The sequence below is a fragment of the Hippopotamus amphibius genome, chromosome X (genome assembly GCF_030028045.1).
Source record: "Hippopotamus amphibius kiboko isolate mHipAmp2 chromosome X, mHipAmp2.hap2, whole genome shotgun sequence".
NCBI lineage: Eukaryota > Metazoa > Chordata > Mammalia > Artiodactyla > Hippopotamidae > Hippopotamus > Hippopotamus amphibius.
This window is the reverse complement of record NC_080203.1, coordinates 61,898,718-61,924,414: the sequence shown is the minus strand read 5'-3', so window position 1 is coordinate 61,924,414 and position 25,697 is coordinate 61,898,718. Positions and strand designations below refer to the sequence as shown.

The 25,697-nt window shown below is 32.8% G+C and overlaps 1 protein-coding gene across 1 annotated transcript in view; it reads left to right on the top strand.

The window, feature by feature from the left end:
• Positions 1-24,752, top strand: part of KLHL4 (kelch like family member 4) — a 95,288-nt gene extending 70,536 nt beyond the window's left edge. Inside the window, exons 7-11 of the mRNA XM_057718139.1 lie at positions 7,434-7,658; positions 9,140-9,302; positions 11,165-11,377; positions 21,927-22,098; positions 23,549-24,752. Of these exons, the coding sequence (XP_057574122.1) occupies positions 7,434-7,658; positions 9,140-9,302; positions 11,165-11,377; positions 21,927-22,098; positions 23,549-23,608 (833 nt within the window). The 3' untranslated portion in view covers positions 23,609-24,752. The remainder of the gene's footprint in view (positions 1-7,433; positions 7,659-9,139; positions 9,303-11,164; positions 11,378-21,926; positions 22,099-23,548) is intronic.
• The last annotated feature ends 945 nt before the right edge of the window (positions 24,753-25,697 follow it).

The following is a 25,697-nucleotide window of genomic DNA, read 5'->3' as shown; positions in this document are numbered from 1 at the left end:
AATAATAGTGGTGAGAGTGGACACCCTTGTCTTGTTCCTGTTTTTAGGGGGAATTCTTCCAGTTTTTCTCCATTGAGAACAATGTTGGCTTTTGGTTTTGCATATATGGCTTTTATTATGTTGAGGTAATTTCCTTCTATGCCCATTTTCTGGAGAGCTTTTATCATAAATGGATGTTGAACTTTGTCAAAAGCTTTTTCTGCATCTATTGAAATGATCATATGGTTTTTATCCTTCAATTTGTTGATATGATGTATCACATTGATTGATTTGCGTATATTGAAGAATCCTTGCATCCCAGGGATAAACCCCACTTGATCATGGTGTATGATTTTTTTAATGCGCTGTTGCAGTCTGTTAGCTAGTATTTTGTTGAGGATTTTTGCATCTATATTCATCAGTGATATTGGTCTATAGTTTTCTTTTTTTGTGACATCTTTGCCTGGTTTTGGTATCAGGGTGATGGTAGCCTCGTAGAATGAGTTTGGGAGTGCTCCGCCTTCTGCAATATTTTGGAAGAGTTTGAGAAGGATAGGTGTTAACTCTTCTCGAAATGTTTGATAGAATTCGCCTGTGAACCCATCTGGTCCTGGGCTTTTGTGTGTTGGGAGATTTTTAATCACTGCCTCAATTTCTGTACTTGTGATTGGTCTGTTCATGGTTTCTATTTCTTCCTGGTTCAGTCTTGGAAGATTGTATTTTTCTAAGAATGTATCCATTTCTTCCAGGTTATCCAATTGATTGGCATATAGTTGCTTGTAGTAGTCTCTCATGATGTTTTGTATTTCTGAGGTGTCCGTTGTGACTTCTCCTTTTTCATTTCTAATTCTGTTGATTTGCATCTTCTCCCTTTTTTTCTTGATGAGTCTGGCTAATGGTTTATCAATTTTGTTAATCTTCTCAAAGAACCAGCTTTTAGTTTTATTTATTTTTCTTATGGTTTCTTTCCTTTCTTTTTCATTTATTTCTGCTCTGATCTTTATGATTTCTTTCCTTCTGCTCACTTTAGGGTTTCTTTGTTCTTCTTTCTCTAGTTGTTTTAGGTGTAAGGTTAGGTTGTTTAACGATCATTTTCTTGTTTCTTAAGGTAGGACTGTATTTCTATAAACTTCCCCCTTAGAACTGCTTTTGCTGCATCCCATAGGTTTTGGGTTGTTGTGTTTTCGTTGTCATTTGTTTCTAGATATTTTTTGATTTCCTCTTTGATTTCTGTAGTGATTCCTTGGTTGTTTAAGAGTGAATTGTTTAGCCTCCATGTGTTTGTATTTTTTGCAGTTTTTTTCCTGTAATTGATATCTAGTCTCATGGCGTTGTGGTCTGAGAAGATGCTTGATATGATTTCAATTTTCTTGAATTTGCTGAGGTTTGATTTGTGACCCAAGATGTGATCTATCCTGGAAAATGTTCCGTGTGCACTTGAGAAGAAAGTGTAGTCTGTCGTTTTTGGATGGAATGTCCTATAAATATCAATTAAGTCGAGATGGTCTAATGTGTCATTTAAAGCTTGTGTGTCTTTATTTATTTTCTGGTGACCTCCTTTTTTGTTCTTATCTTATGGGATATAACCCTTTCATTAGTGTTTCCTCAACTCTTAATAGGTACTTTTCCCTTATGACAGCAATATTTATTTATTTATTTATTTATTATTCTCTAGGGTAGATTTAATTTCTTTTTATTGAAGTATAGACTCACAATATTATATTAGTTTCAGGTGTACAGCATAATGATTCAGTATTTTTGCAGATGATACTCCGTTATAGGTTATTACAAGATAATGGCTATAATTCCCTGTGCTCTATAATATATCCTTGCTGCTTGTCCATGTTATTCATAAAAGTTTGTATCTGTTAATCTCATACCCCTAATTTGCCCCTCCCTCCTTCTCTCTCACTTTTGGTAACCACAAGGTTGTTCTCTATATCTGTGTGTCTGTTTCTGTTTTGGGTATACGTTCATTTGTATTATTTTCTTAGATTTCACATATAAGTGATATCATACAGTATTTGTCTTTGTCTGCCTTATTTCACTAAACATAATACTGTTTAGGTCCCTCAGTGTTACTGCAAATGGCAGAATTTCCATCTTTTGTGGCTGAATAATATTCCATTGTATATATACCACATCTTTTTTATCCATTTATCTGTTGATGGCACTAGGGTGGCTTCCATGTCTTGGCTAATGTATATGATTCTGCTGTGAATATTGGGGTGCATATATCTTTTTGAATCAGTGTTTTCATCTTTTCCAGATATGTGCTCAGGAGTGGAATTTCTGGATCATATGGTAGTTCTATTTTTAGCTTTTTGAGGAAGCTTCATACTGTTTTCCATAGTGATTATACCAATTTACATTCCCACCAACAGTGTACAAGGGTTCACTTTTATTCACATCCTCTCCAACATTTGTTATTTCAAGACTTTTTGATGATAGTCAACTGACAGGTGTGAGGTGATATCTCGTGGTTTTGATTGCCTTTCTCTAATAATTAGCAATGCTAAGCATCTTCATGTGCCAATTAGCCATCTGTAATGTCTTCTTTGGAAAAATGTCCATCCAGGTCTTCTGCCCATTTTTTGATTGGGCTGTTTGTTTGTTTTGATATTGAGTTGTATGCTATTTACATATTTTGGATATTAACCTCTTTTAGGTCACATCATTTGCAAATATTTTCTCCCATTCCATAGGTTGCCTTTTCGTTTTGTTGGTGGTTTCCTTTGCTGTGCAAAAGCTTTTAAGTTTAATTAGGACTCACTTGTTTATATTTGCTTTTATTTCTTTTGCCTTGGGAGACAGAACCAAAAAAACATTGCTATGATTTATGTCAACGAGTGTTCTGCCTAGGAGTTTTATGGTTTCAGGTCTTACATTTAGGTATTTAAACTATTTTGATTTTATTTTTGTATATGGTGTAAGGGAATCTTCTAATCTCATCGTTTTACCTGTAGCTGTCCAGTTTTCCCAGCATCATTTGTTGAAGACTGTTTTTTCTGCATTGTGTATTCTTGCCTCCTTTGTCATAAATTATTTGACCATTGGTGGGTGGGTTTATTTCTGGGCTTTGTGTTCTGTACCACTGATCTATGTGTCTGTTTTGGTGCCAGTACCATGCTGTTTTGATGACTTTAGCTTTGTATTATAGTCTGAAGTCTGGGAGGGTAACACCATCAGCTTTGCTTTTTTTTTGTTTGCTTTTTCTCAAGGTTGCATTGGCAATTTGGGGTCTTTTGTGGTTCTTATGGCAACAATTTTTAAATTTGAGTATTTGCTTTGCAACATAAGATCTTTTCAGGGAAAACAAAGATTCATCATAAATGGAAGGGATGAGGTCCTTCAAATTTGTTTTTTTGATGGAAGTAGGAGAATGGTGTCTAACTTCTTGCTCTCAATTTCCTGATAGTTGCTCAAAGACCAGTTACAAATAAACTTGAAGTGTTGATAACAAGATCACCAATTCAATCCTGGATAAAATAATGATTTTACAAAATAATTTTATCAATTGGAATAGGGAAAAATTTCTGAAGCTATCATGTCTATCTTGAATACTCCTTAGAACTTGCTTTTCTATAGCTCTGTCTCTTTACCCTCGCTTTCTCAGTCTGTACACCCATGTTGCCAAAACAATGAGGCATGGATTTTGTAATTAAGAATTGGCTGTGTAGGAAATAAAAGCAACCCACTAAAAATTTGACAAATCATACATAGAAATGTTTTGACACCTTGTAGAAAATGTTGCAAAAATCAAAGCTCTGTGCTTCTGGAAACCAGTTCTTTCTTTTGGTATGTGTAACTGGAAATTGGAAGGCCATATAGGAGATGTGCCAATAATAAACCTATAAAACAAGAGCTTGCAAATGCAATTATTTCCAAAGTAGTAGAGTAACTTCACAGAACTAGTGTTCTTTAGAAAATAAGAAATACAATGAAATCTTATAATTAATTTCAAGTCTAGTAACTTGATATTTTATTGCATTTTGTTGGATAGAATGAACATAACAGAATTTAAAAGGTGTTTTATTTGATATTTAAATCAAAAGGGTACCAAGTACAAAATGCAAGCAGAGCTTTCCTTAGTTTCCAATTAAAAAAAAAAAAAAAAAGCCTAACCAGCCGAGTGAGAAATGGAAAACTTTGTGTTTATTTGTTTGGTTTTTGTGTTTGTTTACTTTTTTTGTTATTTTTTCAGGTTGCTGTTTTTTAAGATAACATTACACTAACTAAGGTGTTACACAAGATGGTAATAAGTATGTACAACTCCTTATTAGCTTACAAAAATGAGTGAAATGTGAGCCCATAATCCCTTGACTCTACTACCACAGTTTGATATGGAAGGAAGTAGCACCATCATTTTGAGACTCTTGGAATACCTAGTGTATGGAAATATAAAAAGCTCTATGGGAAGTTGCAGACAACTACAACAATATTAAAAACTATTATTTTTGAGTGTCTGATCCTTGATTGGCTTTTTGCAAACATCATTTATAATCCACACAATAATGCTACATGACGTATTTTATTACCCCAATTTTGCAGATGAGGAAACTAAGGCTGTTAAAGTTAGATAGCCAAGCCAAGGGCAAACATCTAGAACTACTGGAAAGGGAATTATTACTCAAATGTTATGTTCCTTTTAGCTATACTGCCACTATTTTAGATGAAAGAGTAACAACAACAACAAAATGACCCCTCTCTTTGAGGATTTTAGAATGGTGAGCACTTAGGAGCAGAAAAAGAAAGAAAAAATAAGTAAAGCAAAGACATTAAAGTGGTAGCATTTATCTATATAAATCAATATTGCATTTAAAAACATACCAATTTACATTTTAAAAAAATTCTGTATACATGCTTTTTCTTACAGTCTGTTGTTTCATTTATCTTTTTAAAGATACTTTTTGAACTTTTATCTACTGATGTTTAGGAAATACAATACTTCCTGTCTTTAATTTCCTTTCTGACTCACACAATTAATTTGGAATTAGTTGCTAAATATAGATATCACACAAGTGGTTGGAGTTAACTATAACTCCTACCATGCAAATTAAAAGAGTCATTGAAAAGTTCTAAGTATGATCACAGAGTCAAAGTTTTTAAATGGCCAAATGGTAAACTGTGGGCTTTTGTGCGTACAAGGTATTCAGTAATTTTTCATTTATTAAAAACAATGAATTCTGAGAGACAATATGGCAGGGGACAAATTAAAGGCCAATACAGTGATTTTTAGTTCATTTAAAAAATAGATGGAGGAAATCACCAAATCAGATATATTCACAACTGCAGAAACTATCGTGTTCCAAACAACATTACAAAGTTTGGTTGGTTTTGTTCCCTCTTGAATAGATCATAAGTGAGGTTGAATAGGAGCTTTGAAATAAAATAAACAATATTTGCAACATCTTAGCACAGAAGGTCAATATACACAGAAAAATTATGAAGTGAATCTTAAAGAGAGAGATTAGTAAAAAAAAATCTTAATTCAAGTTTCCCCATCAAATTTAGAGCTACCATAATAAGCCAGCTAGAGGATTTACATTTTGATTAGTTGGAGCAGTTGTGAAAGTAGGCAAATGGGCTAAAAAAAATTTCAGAATTAAAGATACAGAACTACCAGTCATATATGCTCATAGATGCAAATAAGAGATATGGGGTAAATTTATCTTTTATATTTTATCTGAGAGCCAGAAAAAATGAACTTGGCTTGAAGCAGATTTCTACATCATTTCAATGTAAATCTTCCACATACAGCTGATTATTGTAGCCTTGTACAATTTCCTAATTACTTCAACATTAATGACTCCATAATCTTAATAATTAGTGCAGCCTAACCTTCATTTCCTAATCTAAATTGGCTCTTTGGTAAATTCCACTAATGAAAAGAGTTCAAAATGAAAAGTTACAATAGAAAGGAGTGGATAAAAAGACAGATTTGGGAAGATTGGAATGAAGAACTGGAAAGATACGGAAACAGAGAAAATGGACTGCTTGACAGAGTGAAAGTAGATGTGACTTTGTTTGTAGATATTTCAGTTTTAACAGTATCATCCAGAGACATTTATTGTATAAAAGCTAGGTGGTATTATTTGACCTCTCAGCAATAAATATAGTCAGTAGAGCAATTGCTATCTGTAAATCAGCATTCAACCAAATCCACATTGTCAGTGCAAGATGCAGGGATTAAAGAGTAAGAATACATGAGTGTCTGTATGTCCACATGTTTTTATTGTGAAAATCCAAACTCTTGAGACAAAAATACTTACAATGCACTATTCACTCAGAAAAGATTTAAAATTAGATAAAAGATAAATACTGTTTTCATTAGTCCAATGTAAATAGAAAAACTTTCAGAAGCAGCCGTATATACAACAAACACTCTGCTTAAATTTTGATTTGATATAACTCTGTACTGTAGCCTTATAATTGGCCAGTGAATAGGCTTCAGATGTTAACTATATTTTCACCATAACTAATGGATTATACTTTCTCCATAAATCTCCCTGTAGAACAAATGAGAAGTGTTTTTGCTTACTCCTATGGTTGACATTGTGCAATTGGGTTGAAATTCCCTAAACCTGTCACAAGCTATGTTAGGTACACTATCCATGTGAATCATCTAATTCTTTAATTTCCCACTTTAGTTATTAGAAACTTTCCTGTTGTGCAGAATCAATTTTTATTAAAAAATAATAGCAGCTATTGTTGATGATTGGTAAAAAGCATTGCCTACAGAGGTAATAATTTATTATGAAGAAGTGACAATTTGCTATGGCAGTAGTTACAGTATACTATAGTAATAAACTTTGTATTTCAGTAATTGAGTAGAAAATGAATTTTTAACATATAAAGAAGGTAATACCTTAGAATTACATTATTAATTATAAAAACACATAATATGAATACAAATAATTATATTCTTAATTATAATCCTTTGTGTTACTATCATGGAACATTATGTGAATCAATACTGAAGGCCCATTTAAAAGGAATTTTCTCTTCCTTTAGTCATTTGTATTTTAAATCAACACACACACACACTCCAAATTGAATTAAAGGGCATAAATTAATATATTGAATGGTCATAGGTAATTAAAACCATAATGGATGTGTAAACAGTCAGTAATAGATTCCAAAGTAATTTTTTGTTGTAAAATATGATGTTTAATTCCTGTGTTAGTACTACCAGTAGCATATTATAGCCAAAGAAGCCATTATAAGTATATAAACCATATATATTAAATAAACAATTTTATTCTGACTCTTCCATTTGGATTCAGAAGTGGTGAAATATTATCCTTGCCTTTGCTTTTAAGTTGAAGAATCATCTGGGGTACTTATTTTCAGTTGCAATCACTGATTCTATGCTATAAATGATAGATACATAAATATAATATGAATGATGCCATACAAGCAGTTTTTACCATGGTTCAATATTCCTTTAACAGGTACCACTACAATCGAAAAATATGACCTCAGGACCAACAGCTGGCTACATATTGGCACCATGAGTGGCCGTAGGCTTCAGTTTGGAGTTGCTGTTATTGATAATAAGCTCTACGTCGTGGGAGGAAGAGATGGTTTAAAAACTTTGAATACTGTGGAATGTTTTAATCCCATTGGCAAAATCTGGACAGTGATGCCTCCCATGTCAACACACAGGCACGGCTTAGGTAAGAGCTTAAGGTTACACAGTTTCTAAAGAATGTGCAGTTAATAGAGCTTTTCAAAAATTAAGCTGCACTTCATCGAGATTTAGCCAAACCCTTAGTCAAAATGTCTCCAAAATGCTAAGAAGCTTAAGCAAGTGGTAAAGCCCTGTGAAAGTTTTTTCTTGTTTCAGGTGTCATACTTGTTGTAATCTTGTCTCCTCTCCACTTGTATTTTAAATGGGTCCCACTTCAGGAAGGAATACATTGTTGAAGAGTATGAAACTACAACAGGGAGTTTTCTTCTAAGCTCAATTTAGAGAAAAGAATACTCAATAATGGAGAGACATTGTGTTTCAAGTTTCTAGTGTCCTTTCCCATAAGAAGCAAATCTATATTTAGGCAAAAGCCTTAGGATACAGTTTGAATGCAGAGATATTTAGAAAAACCACTTTGATTGAGAGCAGCTCTAAGTTATACTTAACCCAGAGGTTCCTAAGAAGTTTAAGAAGGAATGGAGACTTCTAGAACAGTAAGGAACTTTGATTCTCCTGAGTGTTTGTCAAGGTATATCTTTCTTCATGCCTCACTCCATACATTTCAATACCATAGAGTTTGTTTAAAAAAAAAAAAAAAACAGAATAATTGGATCTTTTTTTTTTTTTTTTTTTTGAAACTGACTTTTACACAGCTAAAGCGTGACATATACAGGACTGGTATTGTTTGCCCCAAAATATCTGATAAATTATATCAAATGATAGACTATGTAATTACTCAGCTCAGTTCTGTCAGTATGATTTTTAGGAAATATATCTTACAGAGAAATCTGAGCAAATTTTTAAATTCTAATTGATATTACTAAAGAGATAGGAGAGGTGATGAGGATATACCTCTGAGAGGTGGATTGAGATGATGCAGAAGGTGAGATGGGGGGTTACCAATTACGTAAATTACCAGAGCAGTGAGAAACAGAAAGGGACCATTCACAGTATCTAATAGAACAAATTTCTAACTAAACCTCAAAAATCCCTATCTACTTCGTTATCTTATGGGATTTTTTTTATCCTTATAATAAAAACCAGGGATTAGAAAGACCTATCACAGTTAGCCTACAATTCTAAGATTTATCTAAGATTCAGTATCATATCTCATCTATCCCTTACATTCATAAAATGACATTGAAATTATGCCAAAAGAAAAAAAAAACCCAGCTTCCCTTTACTATTAGTCCCCACTAATGGTGTAACCCACTACTTCCTTTGACCTCAGCATTACAACCATGATACTGTCCCATGATACACTAACTATGCCTGAAAATTTCCTAGGGTTAAAAGACCATATTTAGTTTCATATCAAGATCAGTAAATTATTTATTAAATGATTATTTACAAAATGATTTAAGAGATAAAAACAAATTTTTGAGCAGTCAATTCCTTGTAAAATGAAACAACATCCATTATGTGTGGCCTACCTAGGTGAGCCCTCATGCTATTTTTATCCTTTAGGCGTAGCCACACTTGAAGGACCAATGTATGCTGTTGGTGGTCATGATGGATGGAGTTACCTAAATACTGTAGAAAGATGGGACCCTGAAGGACGTCAGTGGAATTATGTGGCCAGTATGTCAACTCCTAGAAGCACAGTTGGTGTTGTTGCATTAAACAACAAGTGAGTAAACCCAAACTTGCATGCTTTTGCTCCTATTTCATGTGGTACAGCACTTCAGTGATGTGATCCACCAGTCAATAAGCATTCCCAATGACCAGGAAATCCTACTTATCGATAGTAAAAGGGCTTTGTTGGAACTCTCCCTTCATTATGATGGAAAATACTTATCTAAAATGAGCATTTAATTAAATATCCTGTAGTCCTTTGCTACTCCAGTGTGGTCCTGAGACCAGCAGCATCAGCATTACCTGAGATCTATTTAGAAATGCTGAATCTTAGCCTCAGCCTAGACCTCCTGAATCAGAATGGGCATTTTAACAAGATCCTCAAGAGACTTGTGTGAATGTTAAATTTGAGAAGCACTTTTGTAGGCAAACCAGTTCCAATCTTACCCTCAAGAAGCTGTGGTTTTTTACCTTATAACTTATTTTTGACTTATCAAAACTTTGGTCTGTCTTTGTAATAGGTCAAATTTTTGTTCTTTACCACTCACTCTCCTGAGTGTTCTAGAATTACAACTAGTCCCATCTTTCTGAATCTTTCCCTCTTCCTGATCACTTGCCTATGAGAAAAACTAATATATTGAAACCCAAAGAATTTTGAGGTTTCTACGAGCTTGTTCTTCTTGCAGGTAATTATGTGCTTTCTGACAAGGGACCTTTAGCGATAATGACCAGCTTATAGGAGAGACTTGAATGATGAAAAGTTCAGACACTAGGATGGGTCAGTGGCAGGAGACAGGCTTGTGTGCCTCTACTGACTATGCATATGCATAAAGCTGCTATCTCATCATATAATTGGGTTCAGTAGAAATTTCAATACACATGGGTTTTAGTACCTTGTGTAAGAAGTAGGAAATGTCTATAGTTAAGAGGAGACCCAGACTTACAGTGTCTTAGACCTTAACATACTCCTAAATCTGATTATATCTGGCCTAACCTCGATGATATCAGATGACTCAGTAGCAATCTCCTACCTACAGAAGTGGCTGAAGTCACTGAATTTGACTAATTTTGTCTTGGTGACTTGCTATTGCTCACAACTGAACATGAAGGGCAGTTATAAACATATAGTTTAATAAATGTTTATCTTCTTTATTGATGCAGGATTAAATTTAAATAAGATTAAAAATACTGCTCATCAAAAGAATTGGCATTTTAAAATTTGTAAAAGAAATGTCATAGCCAATATATCTTCCTAGGAAAAATATCTGGTTTCTAGGTTTTATTCTATTCCCTTAGTTATTTATTGAATTAATATATTCTTAGTTACAAATGTTTTTTACACTAAATAAAATATTTCATAAAAACAACAGGGATTCTAATGCTGAGCAATTAAACCTAGCTAAAATTGTAAGGTTGCTGGAGTTCGGTTTTGGAAACATCTTACCTTTCTTTAAAAATGGCAGATTGGTTTTGTCATATATACATTAATATGTATAAAATAGATGACTAATAAGAAAAAATATGAACTCGTACACGTTAAATATATGCAGTTTATTGTATGTCAATTATTTCTCAACAAAACTGTTTTTAAAGGGAAAGAATGTTCAGTTTATTTGACAAATACTACCAACACTTTTGATATCTCCCTTCTTTCTCTGTACTTCATTCCCCATGGGGTCCTTTAATCTATTATAGTATGTCAAAGTACTTTCACAGAAATGATGAAGCAGGGAGGTTTGGGGTAAGGTAGACCTTAACAAATGTCTTTAGGTAACTATACATTCACAAATTCAAGCCATTCACTGTAAAATACTAAGAGAGTAGAATACAGAGTCCAATGCTTTGCACAAGATTCTATTACTTTCATTCTATGCACAAATATACACACACATACACACACTTCTGTCTTTTTTCTAGGCTATATGCTATTGGTGGACGCGATGGAAGTTCCTGCCTCAAATCTATGGAATACTTTGATCCACACACTAACAAGTGGAGTTTATGTGCTCCAATGTCCAAAAGACGTGGAGGTGTGGGAGTTGCAACATACAATGGATTCTTATATGTTGTTGGGGGTCATGATGCCCCTGCTTCTAACCATTGCTCCAGACTTTCTGACTGTGTGGAACGGTAAAAATATTTCTATTTATTCATGTATTTATTTGGTTATTTGGTTTTTTCAGAAATGAGAAGGATTTTTAAGATACCAGAAAGTAGTCTTTCAAATACGTATTAATCTTTTCAGAGGTTTAATCCATTGTATAATTGTACACTTACTCCTAGGCTCAAAATATTTTGAAGAAATCCTCCATATGCATTGCAGATTCCTCATAAGAAATGTATAAAAAGAATATGTTGTTTTATCATTTGATAGTCACCCTATAAAATGAAACAAAAGAGATGTAAAAATAAATTTTATTACAAGCTATATCATTTAACCATTCACCAGCTCAAATTAAAATAACTTTACTGTTTCAAAAACCAAATTAATCCTCAAAGGATGAAGGCTTAACACTACAAAATAAACAGAAAGAATTCCCAAAGAGAGGTGTTAATAATGTTCTGAACACTGGGACTCTATTGCATTAAGTATTTAATTTCCCAAAGGTAACCTCTTTGAATGGGAGACATTCATTTGGATGAACAAAGTGCACTATGTCATTTAAAATATCAGTCATATTACTTTGTAGTTTTACCATTCACATTCCCTTTCAAGATAGTATATATATATGTATACACACAAACATAACAGATGATAATATTAAACTAAGTCCAAGTGACAAATTTACAGTCAGTAAGGTTATCAGAATTCAGAAGACAGAGATCAACACGGATGGTGTCCTCAAGGGAAATTAATAAACTAGGTAGAATTTGTATTTTGTAGGCATAAAAAAGAATGCAGGGAATTTTAGGTCTAGGAAAAAAGCACAACCAAAACCATGAAAGTAAAGGAAAAAGCTTCATAGATGTGAGTAGAGGCTTTAGCTTGAAATTTAATTTGGAAGAGCAATTCAAAACACAATTAAGTACCAGATTGTTTGATAGCCTGAAATGTCAAGGTGGAAACTTTCAGATTTTATCTCATAGGCAAAAGGATAATTAAATTGGGGAGAAATAGAATATCACAAAGAAATTAGTTTGGAGAAAATTGATTTAGCAGTGATATGTAGGATAGAATGCAGGCAAAAAAGACTAAAGGAAAGAATACTAGTATTATTATTTTTCTTCTGAAAAGCATAATTGATGATGCCAATACTTTGTTTCTTATAGGGGATAATTGAGCTATGGTAAGTTTCTTTCTTTTTTTTTTTTTTTTTTAAGTTTAATCCTAAGTGACCAGCTCCTTGCTACTCAGTGTACATCTGGCATGCTTTTCCTGAGATTGGTTCTTAAGAGATGAAAACAAATTTTATTTTAACATTATGCAAAACATAAAGAAGATCAATCTCTGTTCCATATGTATAATATATTATAGTCATATATATGTGACACTGAGATTATCCATGTCCATTTTCCCCAGAGTCAGCAAAATAGTAGTTGATCACCTCTTCATTATGCTATATTATTTTTTTACTGTGGCAAAATATACATAACATAAAATTTACCCTTTTAACCATTTTTAAGTGCACAATTCAGTGGCATTAAGTACATTCACATTGTTGTGAAAACATTAGCATCATCGATCTCCAGAACTTTTTTCATTTCCTCAAACTGAAACTGTATCCTTATTAAACAATAAATTGCCATTCCTCCCTCACCTCAGTCACTGGCAGACACCATTTTACTTTCTGTTTCTATGAATTTCATAATTCTAGGTACCTTATAAAAGTGGAATAATAAATAATCCTTTGTGTCTGGGTTATTTTACTTAGCCTAGTTATATTTCTTTAAGGTCATCCATGTTACAGCATTTATCAGAATTTCCTTTCCTTTTAAAGCTGAAAAATATCACACTATATGTACATAACACATCATTTTGTTTATCCATTCATTTGTAAATGTACAATTGGGTTGGTCCATCTTTTGGCTACTGTGAATAATGCTGCTAGAATATAGGTGTACAAATATCTGCTTGAGCCTTTGCTTTCAATTCTTTCGGGTATATACACAGAAGTGGAGTTGCTTTATCATATGGTAATTCTATTTTTAAATGTTTGAGGAACCACCATACTGTTTTCCATTGCAGCTGCACCATTTTCTATTCCCACCAACAAAGCAAAAGGATTCCAATTTCTGTACATCCTCACCAACACTTGTTTTCTTTTGTTTTGTTTTGTTTTGTTTTTCATAGCTATCCTAATGAATATGAAGTGGTATTGCTATGTGGTTGTGATTTGAGTTTCTCTAATGATTAGATATGTTGAGCATCTTAACAGGTGCTAATGGCCATTTGTATATCTTCTTTATAAAAATGTATATTCCAGTCCTTGGTCCATTTTTTAATTTAGTTGTTTGTCTTTTTGTTGTTGAGGTATAGGAGGCCTTTATATATTCTGTATATTAATCCCTTGTCAGATATGTGATTTGCAAGTCATTTCTTTCATTCGATGGGTTGCTTTTTCACTGATGATAGCACCCTTTGATGTGCAAATTTTTATATTAAATCCAATTTATCAACTTTTCTTTCATAGTTTGTACTTTTAGTGTCATATCCAAAAGATCATTGCCAAATCCAATGTCATAAAACATTTCCCCTATGTAATCTTATAAGAGTTTTATAGTTTTGGTCTTATGTTCAGGCCTTTGATCTGTTTGAGTTAATTTTTGTTTATGGAGTAAGGCAAAGATCCAACTTCATTATTTTACATGTGAATATCCATTTTTCCCATCATCATTTGTTGAAAAGACTGTCCTTTCCTCAAAATTTTGACAGTTTTTGCCCCATTGTCAAAAATTATTCGACCATGTATGTGAGGGTTTATTTCTGGGCTCTGTATTCTATTTTATTGGTAATTACATCTACCATTATGCCAGTACCACACTCTTTATTACTGTAGCTTTCTAGGAAGTTTTGAAATCAAGAAGTGTGAGACCTAAATCTTTGTTCATCTTTTTTCAAAATTATTTTGGCTGCTCTGGGTACCTGAGATTCATATGGGTTTATAATGGATATTTCTATTCCTGCAAAAAATGTTGTTGGGGTTCTGATAGACAGTGCATTGAATATGTAAATCTCTTGGGTGATATCAAAACCTTAATATTGTCTTCTAATCCAGCAACATGAGGTATCTTTCCACTTATTGGTGTCTTTTTTAATTTCTTCCTTTCCAGTGTGGATGCATTTATTTCTTTCAACTCTGACAAGGAGTTCAGTATTATGTAGTGAAAATTCTCATTATTGTCTTGTTCTTGATCTTGGAGAGAAAGCCTTCAGTCTTTCCCCATTGAGTGTGATAGGTCTGGGTTTTCCATATATGGCCTTTATTATGTTGAGTTTGTTTTATTCCATTCCTACTTTGGTTAGTGTTCTTATCATTAAAAATAATATATACTTCTGCCACATACTATTTCTGCATCAGTTGAAATGATCATATGTTTTTTCCCCCTTCATTCTGTCAGTGTGGTGTGTTACATGGATTGATTTTCATATGATAATCCACTGTTGCATTCCAGGAATAAATCCCGCTTTGTTATGGTGAATAATAATATTAATAATGCTGGTGAATTCAATTTGCTAGTATTATGCTGAAATTTTTTGCGTTTATTAGGAATATTGCTATGTAGTTTTCTCATAGTGTCTTTGTCTGGCTTTGGTATCAGTGCAATGCTGACCTTATAGAATGAGTTTAGAATTTTTACTTCTACAATTTTTTGGAAGATTTTAAGAAGGATTGGTGTTAATTCTTCTCTAAGTCTAATAGAATTCACCAGTAAAGCCATCTGACCCTAGGCTTTTCTTTTTGGGGAGATTTTTGACTATAGTAGACCCTTGAACAACACGGGTTTGAACTGCACAGGTCTACTTAGATGCAGATTTTTTTCAATAAATATATACTATCATATTATACAATCCATGGTTAGTTGAATCCGCAGATGCAGAACCATGGATACGGAGGGATGACTGTAAAGTTATACACAAATTTTTGACTGTACAGAGAATTGGTGCCCCTAACACTCACATTGTTCAAGAATCAACTGTACTTTGTTGGGAGACTTTTGATCTGCTTACAATTATGGGTCTGTTCGGATTTTCTATTTCATCATGGTTCAGTCTTGATAGGTTGTGTGTTTCTAGAAATTTGTCCATTTCATGAAAGTTAGTCAAATTGTTAGTGAACAATTCTTCATAGTACTTTTATAATCTTCTTTTATTCTGTAAAATCAGTACTAATTGCTGCCTCTTTAATTTGATTTTATGTGTTTTGTCTTTCTCTCGTACTCAATCTAGTTAATGGTTTATCAATTTTCATGTTTTACAGAACCAACTCTTGATTTCATTGATTTTCTCTATTGTTTTGCTATTCTCTGTATTATTTGTCTATGCTCTAATCTCTATTATTTCATACCTTATGTATGAGTCATGTTTTCATTTTCACTTGTCTCAAGATGTTTTCTAATTTCCCTTATGATATATTCTTTGACTCATTAGTTGTTTAGGTGTGCGTACTTTCATTTCCATATATGTGTGAACATATCACTTTTCCATCTGTTGTTGATTTATAGTTTCATTCCACTGTGAAAATGTCTTGTATGTTTTCAGCCTTTTAAAATGTATTAAGACTTGTTTTATGGCCTAACATATGTTCTATACTGGATAATGTTCCATGCTTACTTGTGAAAAATGTGTCTTCTGAGTTTTGGGGGAGTAGAAATTTTTATATATGTTTGTTAGGTCCAATTGGTCTATAATGTTGTTCCTCTCTCATGTACTTACTAATCTTCCATCTGGTTTATTCTATCCATTAGTGAAAGTGAGAAGCTGAATTCTCCTACTATTACTGTAGAGCTATTTCTTCTTCTTACTCTTCCGCCACCTCCTCCTCCTCCCTTTCTTCTTCTTCTTCTACTTCTTCCCCTAAAATGCCACTTGATGTTGTCTCAGAGGTCCCTTAGACTCTACTTACTTTTCTTCATTCTTTTCACTCCTCAGTCTTGATAATTTCAAAAAACTTGTCTTCAAGTTCACTTATTCTTTCTTCTGCCTGCTTGAGTCTCCAGTGGAACCATCTAGTGAGTTTTTTAATTCAGTCATTTAACTTTTCAGCTCCAGAATTTCTATTTTTTCTTATTCATAATGTATTTCCTTTATTGACATTCTAATTTTGTTCATTTATCATTTTCCTGATTTACTTTAGTTCTTTGCCTGTTTTTCTTTTCACTCTTTGAGAATATACAAGACAGTTGTCTTAATGTCTTTATCTTGTAAGACAGATGCCTGTGTTGCTACAGGGATGGTTCTAGAGGTTTACTTTGTTCTGTGGAGTAAAATTCATTTTCCTATTTATTTGTATGCTTTGTGGTCTTTTGTTGAAAATTGGCCATTTGAACTAATAGATACCTTTCCCAATCCTTGCAGATTGGCTCCATGCATAGGAAGACTGTTGCTAATTAATCACTAATTATATTCTGTGCTTGGGATCAGCCCAGCATGAAGACTTGAGGTCTTCTCATACCTTTACTGGGTTTGTCTGTTTCCTAGGCATGTGTGTGTGTGTGTGTGTGTGTGTTGATTCTCTGTATACAAGGCTGCTTTTAAATGCCTTAACTTCCTTAAGAGTCTCAGCCCTGTTGCCTCTCAAGGCCTTAGTTATTCTATTGGAGTAATCAGTAATCTCCTATAGTATCAATAATCTCTCATCCCAGTTGTCTGTGTATCTGTAATCTCCCCACAGCTTTCATGAACCATGTGCACTACTTACCATGGCTTTTCCTAGCCTGAGATCTGAGCTGTACCACTTTTGACTGTCTGAGCTCTGAATTAGGTAACACAGAAAATAATCCCTTTGGCAATAACTGAGACAGGTTAGATTGCTGCATATTAGCTCTGCTCTTTTCTCTCTGGTTCAAGGAAAGGAACTGAAGGAACTGAGGCTGGGCCACTGCTTTCTCCAATCAATGCCATGCCTTTCTAGGAGGGGGTGGGGCAAGGGCAAGTAAAAATTTCACAAAATTGCCTACTGTTTTTTCTTGACTGGGCATGTATTTGGTTGCTGTGGATCTTTGACTGATTTCCAGAACTCCTACAAAGTTATTTTAGCCAGTCTCTATTTGTTTATTTAATATTTTGGGGACAGAATAAGATCCTAGAGCTTCCCAGTCTACCATCTTACTGACATCACTCCCTAGTGATGCAAAATTGAAAACAAGATAAAAACCACGTGCAAATCACCTTGAGTTGCCTGTATATAAAGCTGAACTCGCTCTGCCCTTTATTTATATCCAGAAGCACAATAATGAAGATATATGTAATTATAAATGGAAAGGATCTTGAAAATCTAGTATATCCCTATCACCTTACAGAAGTGGAAGTTGATGCCCTCAATGGTTAAATGACAAATAGTGGCTAAAGGATTTTTTCATATAACTGGAGTTTGTAAAAGTTTGAAAACCAGTCATATTTGACTTTCCATTTCATTATAAAACCAAAAGTTCACTATTCTACACTCTGTACTGTTGATAGACTTAAACCTCAAGCCACTATTTTCTACTTTTATTGATACATAATTTCATCATGTGTACAAAATTTTAAGCATTTACTCTGTGCTTGTGTGTGTATAACCGATGGGAATCATGTTTCTCTTTTAGAAAGGCCAAAGGAATACAATAGACTCAATACTTGTTAAAGTTCACTGTTAGAAGTTGAGAAAAGGATAGATTCTATTGAAATTTTAAATTGCTTAGATAATTTATTGATGCCTTCCATAAACCACAGAAAATTACAGACAGCACACAATTCACGAAAGGTTAGGCCCACCTGTCGGTGAATGTATACATACTCTCAAAAAACTGATACTTGTATTCAAAAAAGGTAAGTGTAGCTTTCATTTTAAGAAAGGGTATCTAGGCATTGAATTCTATTCTTACGCTTGTAAAAATATGTGTTTCTATACCTAAGAATAACTACAGCCTTGTATTTATATGTGTTGATAGTGAAGAAGACTATATCACCTCCTGTAAGCTAAACAGACAGTATCAGGAATTATTACATTTGGGAAAACTTGATTTGATCAAATGTACAAACAAATCCATGTAAAAATAATTATGTTTTCTTAAATTTCCATTAATGCTTAAACTATATTGGAGTGATAAATTCATGAGAAGGAGAGGTCAAAGAGTCATACTGGTATGGAGAATTCATGTTGTTCTTTACAGAAATGTTAAAAGATGTCTAGAATGGTTTTATACAAAATAATGCAATACTATACAAGATTATATCTAGTAATTAAAACATCATGAAGGTTCGTTACTATGAAAATCAAAGCTGACGACACAAAAATTTCATCTGAATTAAAAGTTAAATGATATAAATATACAGGCAGCGAGACAGATAATACTCGCTCTTGTAATAGCAATTTTCTTTTAATAAATTCAAATTAGTAAGAGGTTTTCTTTCTAGCATACTAAAGTCTATGCTTTGTTTTCTATTTCAGTTTTGGAGGCTTTTTGTTGCGTCTTAATGGTGTAACTTGTGTTGCATTTACTTGGTTCCTTGTATCTAAATGTATAGGAATAAGAAACTAGGTTTGGTCCAAAAGGCACACATTTCATAAGGAAAAATCTGGAATACATAAAATATTTTAATTAAATCACCCTCTTCTCTCCCATTATTATGCCAGCATTTTCCTGGCTTTACCGAGAACCCCTGAAATTGTGAAATTCTAAATTAAGACCTGAAAGAGAGACAAATTGGGCTGCATTTTAGCACTGTAGAATGTTCACCATGAAATTAGCCTTACGATGGCTTGGTGTGTCTATACCAATTTAAATAAGCATTTACACATACAAGTAGGAAAATATAAACCCAGTTCACATTTTTTTGTTATAGAAAAGTTAATAATGCAGACTACAAAATTAAATACTTACAAACATATCCTAATAATTAAATATTTAACTTTATTTACTGATATAATTATATTTCCAATTATACTATTTTTAATTTAGTTTTTAATGGGAAAAAAAAAGCACTTCATACATACCAAAAAATGTATTGTATACTAGTTAATTATATTTGGAGTCAGACAAATCTGAGTTCAAATCCCAGATCTGTTATTTACAAGTTATGTGACCTTGACCCAGTTACTTTACATCTCTAAACATCAGTTTCCTCGTGTGAAAAATGGGAATAATTTTAGTATCAACCTCATAGGGTACAAAATAATAAATGTTAATGCATTTAGTGCATTGCCTGACCCATATTAGGTACTCAATGGAAGCTAGTTGCTGGTATTATTTTGTTTGTATTATTTTTGTAATTAGTATATTATTATTATTACTATCATTATCCCCTTATTGGCATTTTCCTTGAAAAGAGCTTGAGAAGATAAATAGTGCTAAAGTATAACTTTCAAAAAATGATGACTTTCATACAAATATGAGTAACGTGCCAAAGATTTTGTGTGACTCATTAATTAATGAGGTAATCCATAAGATGTTAAAATTGCTTCAAATAGTCCTTGAAGAAAAAGACATAAAGACAATTAGGAATGCTGAAAAAAATTGTTAGTAGTTGCAAAAATATTTAATATCCTATAGGAAATAAAATGTAATATTTGGGGGGGTCATCATTTGGGGTTAGAAATTAATTCTATCTCTATTGGGCAAAATTTATTTTATTGCTGTGTAGGAATCACAAGAAAACTCTTTTTCTGCAACTTAACTTCTACACCTAGAGTTGGAAAATAGCCTTGCCAGTTAGAAAGTTAATCAAAAATGCACACTCTATGGAATCATATAATCCCCATTTCCATGTTTTAGACAATATTCCTGACACTCTTTTCTAGTAAAACACAATGGCTTACCCAGTACCTTAGGAGTTTCATCCAATTAATTAAGATAATCATTTAAATTAAAGCTTTCTAAAATCATCACATAAACTTGTGTTGGATGGGTCAAGGATTACAATTTCCATAATGTTGATGAGAAAATTGAGGCAAAGAAGTCAAGCCAATTGTCTGTAATTACTCTAAGTGGAGGAATAAGTCCATGACTAATTCTCTTTACTTCAGTCTCCATTTTATTTTCACTAGAATACATATATATATACACACACATATCCAAAGTAAGGAGAAATAGAAAAGCAAAAAAGAAACAAAAAGGGGAGAAATGGTGTGCTATTTTATTTTGAAGGTGAGGTTGTGGCTAACTTTTTCTTTAATAATTGCTCCTATGTGTCTTTGCAAATAACAACCAAGGTGCCAATATTTTTTCTTCAAAAGATTCTACATTCTCCAAACCTCTCTTGTTAATCAAGCAGTGTCCAGATAATATTAACAATAGCCAGATTTTTGAGCATTCATTATCATGCACATACAGAAAAATCTTGGGTTTTGGATGCAAATCTATAAGGGAATCCTTCTGTGAGCCCTGGTTCACCATTCATGTATACGTGTACTCTGTTAGATGAGTGCAGCATCAATTAACAATAGAATTGTGTTGAAGATTCAGCTTAGCTAAAGCATACAGCTGTGGATTTTCTGATTCTGGGTTTTAATATACCATCAGAATCTAAGCTAATATGCTACATGACATATAACAATTTATGGTGGATACTGAGGATATCTTAATTATTGCTGATTTCAGATATTATTAAAAATATTACTGGATGTGAGACCAAGTTCAGATGGAAGCTGAGATCAGATAATTTAAATTATGATTAAACAGAGAAAAAGAGAAATAAGATAAGTAATACAAACATAAGGAAATTGGTAGATGGTAATAAATGAAATTATGTAAAATAAATGTTTTTCCTTGGGATTTACAAATAGGCCAATATAAAATCAGAGAGAATTTCCACATATAATTATATGTTTTTTTTTTCTTGTTGTTCACCCCTTTTAGATTTTAGTATTATGTATTGGCTTCAAATTTTAGTAAAGGATTCCTGGAGAAGATTTTAACTAATATTACTTACTGAATTATCTTTCACTTTACTTACAGAATAGGTTTGGGGATAAGGAGTTAACTTCAAACTAAAGTGGAAAAAATCCCAGGATCCTGTGAAGATAAATAAGAACTTTCATAGAGGAAACAGAATAGACTGCATCAAAACTACAAAGAGTATTAAAACCAGGGTACTATAGTTTATAACACATAAAGGCAATTATATTCAGATTTACTTAAAATGTGAGCTCTCATATAAACAAGATCAGGCATCTCATGTATAACTTTGATAAACAAAGAATAAGAAAAATGCATTCCAACCAGCATACTAAATGACAGAAGGGGCATTTTTTCACATAATGTTAAGATGCCAATATGTGAAATTTCCTCATAGAGAATCTGAGTACTGATCAAAGAAATGTGTGGTATTTTTGAAAGGAAATTCATTTTCACTATGCTTTGAGTGACCTCTGGTGGCTAAAGAGAATTCTGTCATTTAGTTAGTCTTAATGTTTACTAAACTTGGTATGTATAAGTTATTTTTAATTTCTTAGATAAGTGTACACTTTATTAATAACTATTATTTTAAATTTTAACACTCTTTAACTTTCTTCTCAATTGTCTTCCTAAACTTCTTGAGGTATGATCCAAAAAATGATTCATGGTCAACTGTGGCACCTCTGAGTGTTCCTCGAGATGCTGTTGCTGTATGTCCCCTTGGAGACAAACTCTATGTGGTTGGAGGATATGATGGACATACTTATTTGAACACTGTTGAGTCATATGATGCACAGAAAGATGAATGGAAAGAGGTACTCATTTAAAGTATTCAAATTGATGTATTTCAGGTTTTAATTCAAAAATTAAAATATATGTTTGGAATTAATCCCATTCTCTTTCTCTCTAGGGCTGAACCAAATTATTTTAGTGAAGTTTATAGCATATGCTTTATTTGGCTATAGAGAATTATTAATTGAGCTGTTTCATCATTAGCATGATCCATCAGTACTTATATAAAGTGGGGACAGGACATTCTCTTAACTTGATGGACTTATTCCTTTTACAGAAAAATGAATCTGATTCAATAATCCAAGAGCTTTACTCTCTGACCAACTTTCTATGTATGTATTATGACTTGAGAAGCAAAAAATAATGTCCTCATCCACAAATGTCTGCCCCTTCTTATTGGCTGGTGCCCAGGAGAAAAATCTATCCGTCCCCTCTTATAGAGATTCTACAAATTACAACACTCCTAAGTATTGATCAGTTGTTCAAGGGATCTGGTGCACAGTAAGAGACTGGAAACAAACTCTCTCAAGACTGCTGGGCATCTGACAGAAGAAATTCTAAGGAAAGTAAGAAGGGGCACTGAAAGGACATCTTGAGGATGCTAAAGGAAACTTGATACTTTTGATGGTTTTTGCAGTGATAGCTCTATATTTACTCCAAAATGTCTAACAGTGTTTTGTTGATTAAATGATGGATTAATAAAATATGAAGTATGATTAACTCTTAACCATTTCCACAAACAAGCAAACCTTGTATTTAGTATCAAATGTCACCTTCCCTACTAACTTCATGGTGCTCTGTATTCTACGTAGTAAGCTGGTTACTGTTCTAAATAAGTTATGTGTTAATATGTGAAACCTGATAATGGGTTTCTATCTCTTTCCTCCAATAATATGATTCATTAAGACCCTCAGGAATACTCAAGTTCTGCCATGCAGGTAGCTCTTTGCAATGTTTAGGATCAGCTAGCAAACAAGGATGTAGTTCAAACACAATAATAAAAATGTTTGTAATTTATTTCTCTGAAAATTATAGACCAGTAGCTAAGAGACCTAGATTCTATTCCAGGCATTTCACTGTTTCATTGTATGACCTTGAAAAGGGTGAAAGAGAACTAACAAATAATGAGATTATAATTACTATATGCTTAATTATTTTAATTCATTATCTTGCTTAACCCTAACAAAAATCTTGAAGGATGAGCATTATTAGCTGTAATTTTTTAAGTGAGAAAATTATCAGAGAAGTGAAACTTACCCAAGATCACCTGTTCTTCACACTCAGGCCTACTTAATTTTAAAGACTCTCCTCTTTCCACATTGGACTGTTATCTAGGCTGCATTTTCCTTTATCTTTATACAAGGTGAAGGTTGGGCCAAAATAGCTAAGGACTTTTTCAATTCCAATATATTATGCCAAAGACAGAGTTCATTCAAACAGCACTTCTTTCCTTGTTTTTGTTTTCTGTGTTAGGAAGTTCCTGTTAACATTGGAAGAGCTGGTGCATGTGTTGTGGTGGTGAAGCTACCGTAAAGCTATCTTTATCAAAGGGGAGGAAACTGGCTAATTTCAAGAAATGGAGTAGGAAGAGGAGAACAAGAAGAAACATGTTCTTTCCTTCAATTAGTAATCAAACATGAAAATTCTTGTGTCATTTTAATATGTAGTTATAAATGCTCTCATTTGTGAAGCCAAAGCAAGTTTTCAAATATTAATTACATATAGGTGTTTAATGTATATGTTGTTGCAGCTAATAATATAAATGAAAATCCAGTAGTCTAGGTTTAGCCTCATTACTTTAAAATGTTAAAATGTTTAAGGGAAATTGATAGTGACCAAAGTATAAAAGGTTATAAAAGCATCAGTAATTTTAAGTTGAGTCTGATAAGTTAAAAACATTTTCTATTTCAAAAAAAAAATAGGTACCCTATCATTTGGAACATAACTAATAGAAAAGAGAACATCTAAAGCTTAAATCATAAGGTTTGATTTTCAGTAAGACATGATTCTCTTATTCAAACAATATCCCAAATAGCTAAATAATACCCCACATTTACCAAGAGGGAAGTTTTACTGTGGTGAGATTAAAAAGAAAAGCTCATTGACATAATTTGTTATGCTGATCACAGACTTTTACAGTACCATCTTCCAAAGCACACATATAGATTTAGCATTCCTTAACATGTTGTCTTGTTAGATTTGTTACCAGTAAAATATTATTGTAATTTCATATACATGATCTATAAAATAAAATGGTGAATATTTATCATATTGATAAAAATTGTGACTCAGCTTTCTAGTGTCAGAGCCTCACTTGTATAGAAAGTAATATTCTCCTAAGACATTTCTGTGAACTCTTAAAACACCTGCCATTAAGTTCAACAAGTTTTCAAAAACAAAGCAATTTTTAAACAACAGTAAAATCAAGATATTCTACAATATTAACATATGGAAGCACCAAAAATGTTCAACATCAGTGGTTAATTCTATAATTATCTTTTATGTACAGTACATACTTTTCTGTTAATTTTGTATTCATCCAGTAGAGAATGTTAAGGATAAATGCACTACCAAAAATTTTTAAATTAAAAACAAAAAAGACTAGCTGGGTAGTATTTTACCTTTAAATTCTTACTACCTTGTCCAATTATAAAAAAATAATAATAAAAATTGGGTTGGCCAAAAAATATTTAAGATAAAATGTTGAAAAAAATTCTTTATGAAAGTAACTTTTCAAGTAAATTACAATTTTAGAATTTCTGAAATATGTCCTTTTAAATGAGCTTTGTATTGTAGTATGTGAAACCAACAAATAAAATCTAGAGATGCTTATAAAATGTACTACTACCTTTTAATTTTAAAAAAAGAGCAATATAAGTTGTACAAAGATATTTGTTCTTTGACAAAATGAATTTAAATAAAGTATTTCCTCTGGTTATAAAGAATGTGGCTTTAGATATGTCAAGTGCAGCTTGAATTGATCTTTTGATATTTATTGTTCCAATAGCTAAAATATTTAAATACAAAAATAAAACTTCCCTGCTTTGTTTCTCATTCCTTCCATTGTCTTTAATTCTAAATAAAGGGCTATAGAAATCTTCAGTTCTAGGGGTAGAGATGGAAACATAGAGATGCTATACAAAAAAATAAACACACAAACACAGAGTTCTGTTGGATCTTTAAATTCATACCTTATCTAAATCAATGCAGAAGTAGAGTTACTTAAACTTTTATCCCCGGAGCAAAGCTTGGCCTGTCAACTTAAATTGGAATGTGAGCCAGTGGTAAAGAGAAAGATCAAAGGACCTATTACAGCCCAGCTTGCCAATGCTACAGTCACAGCTAGATGGCACCAATAGGGAAATCATGTCCAGAGTCAGGCCTGGTCAGGCAAACAGAGAAAGAATACCATCTTCTTGATGGTCCAGTTAGGCATGCTTCATTTTGATCAGGTATTGACTAGAAGGAGAGGTATGCATATGTTGCCTGGGGCTGCATTTGAAAACCATGCTTAGCAAGCAAAAAATAAAAAATAAAAAAAAATAAGCAGGTGGGACTACATTAAACTAAAAAGTTTCTGTACAGTGAAAGAAATCATCAACAAAATGGAAAAAAAACTTAT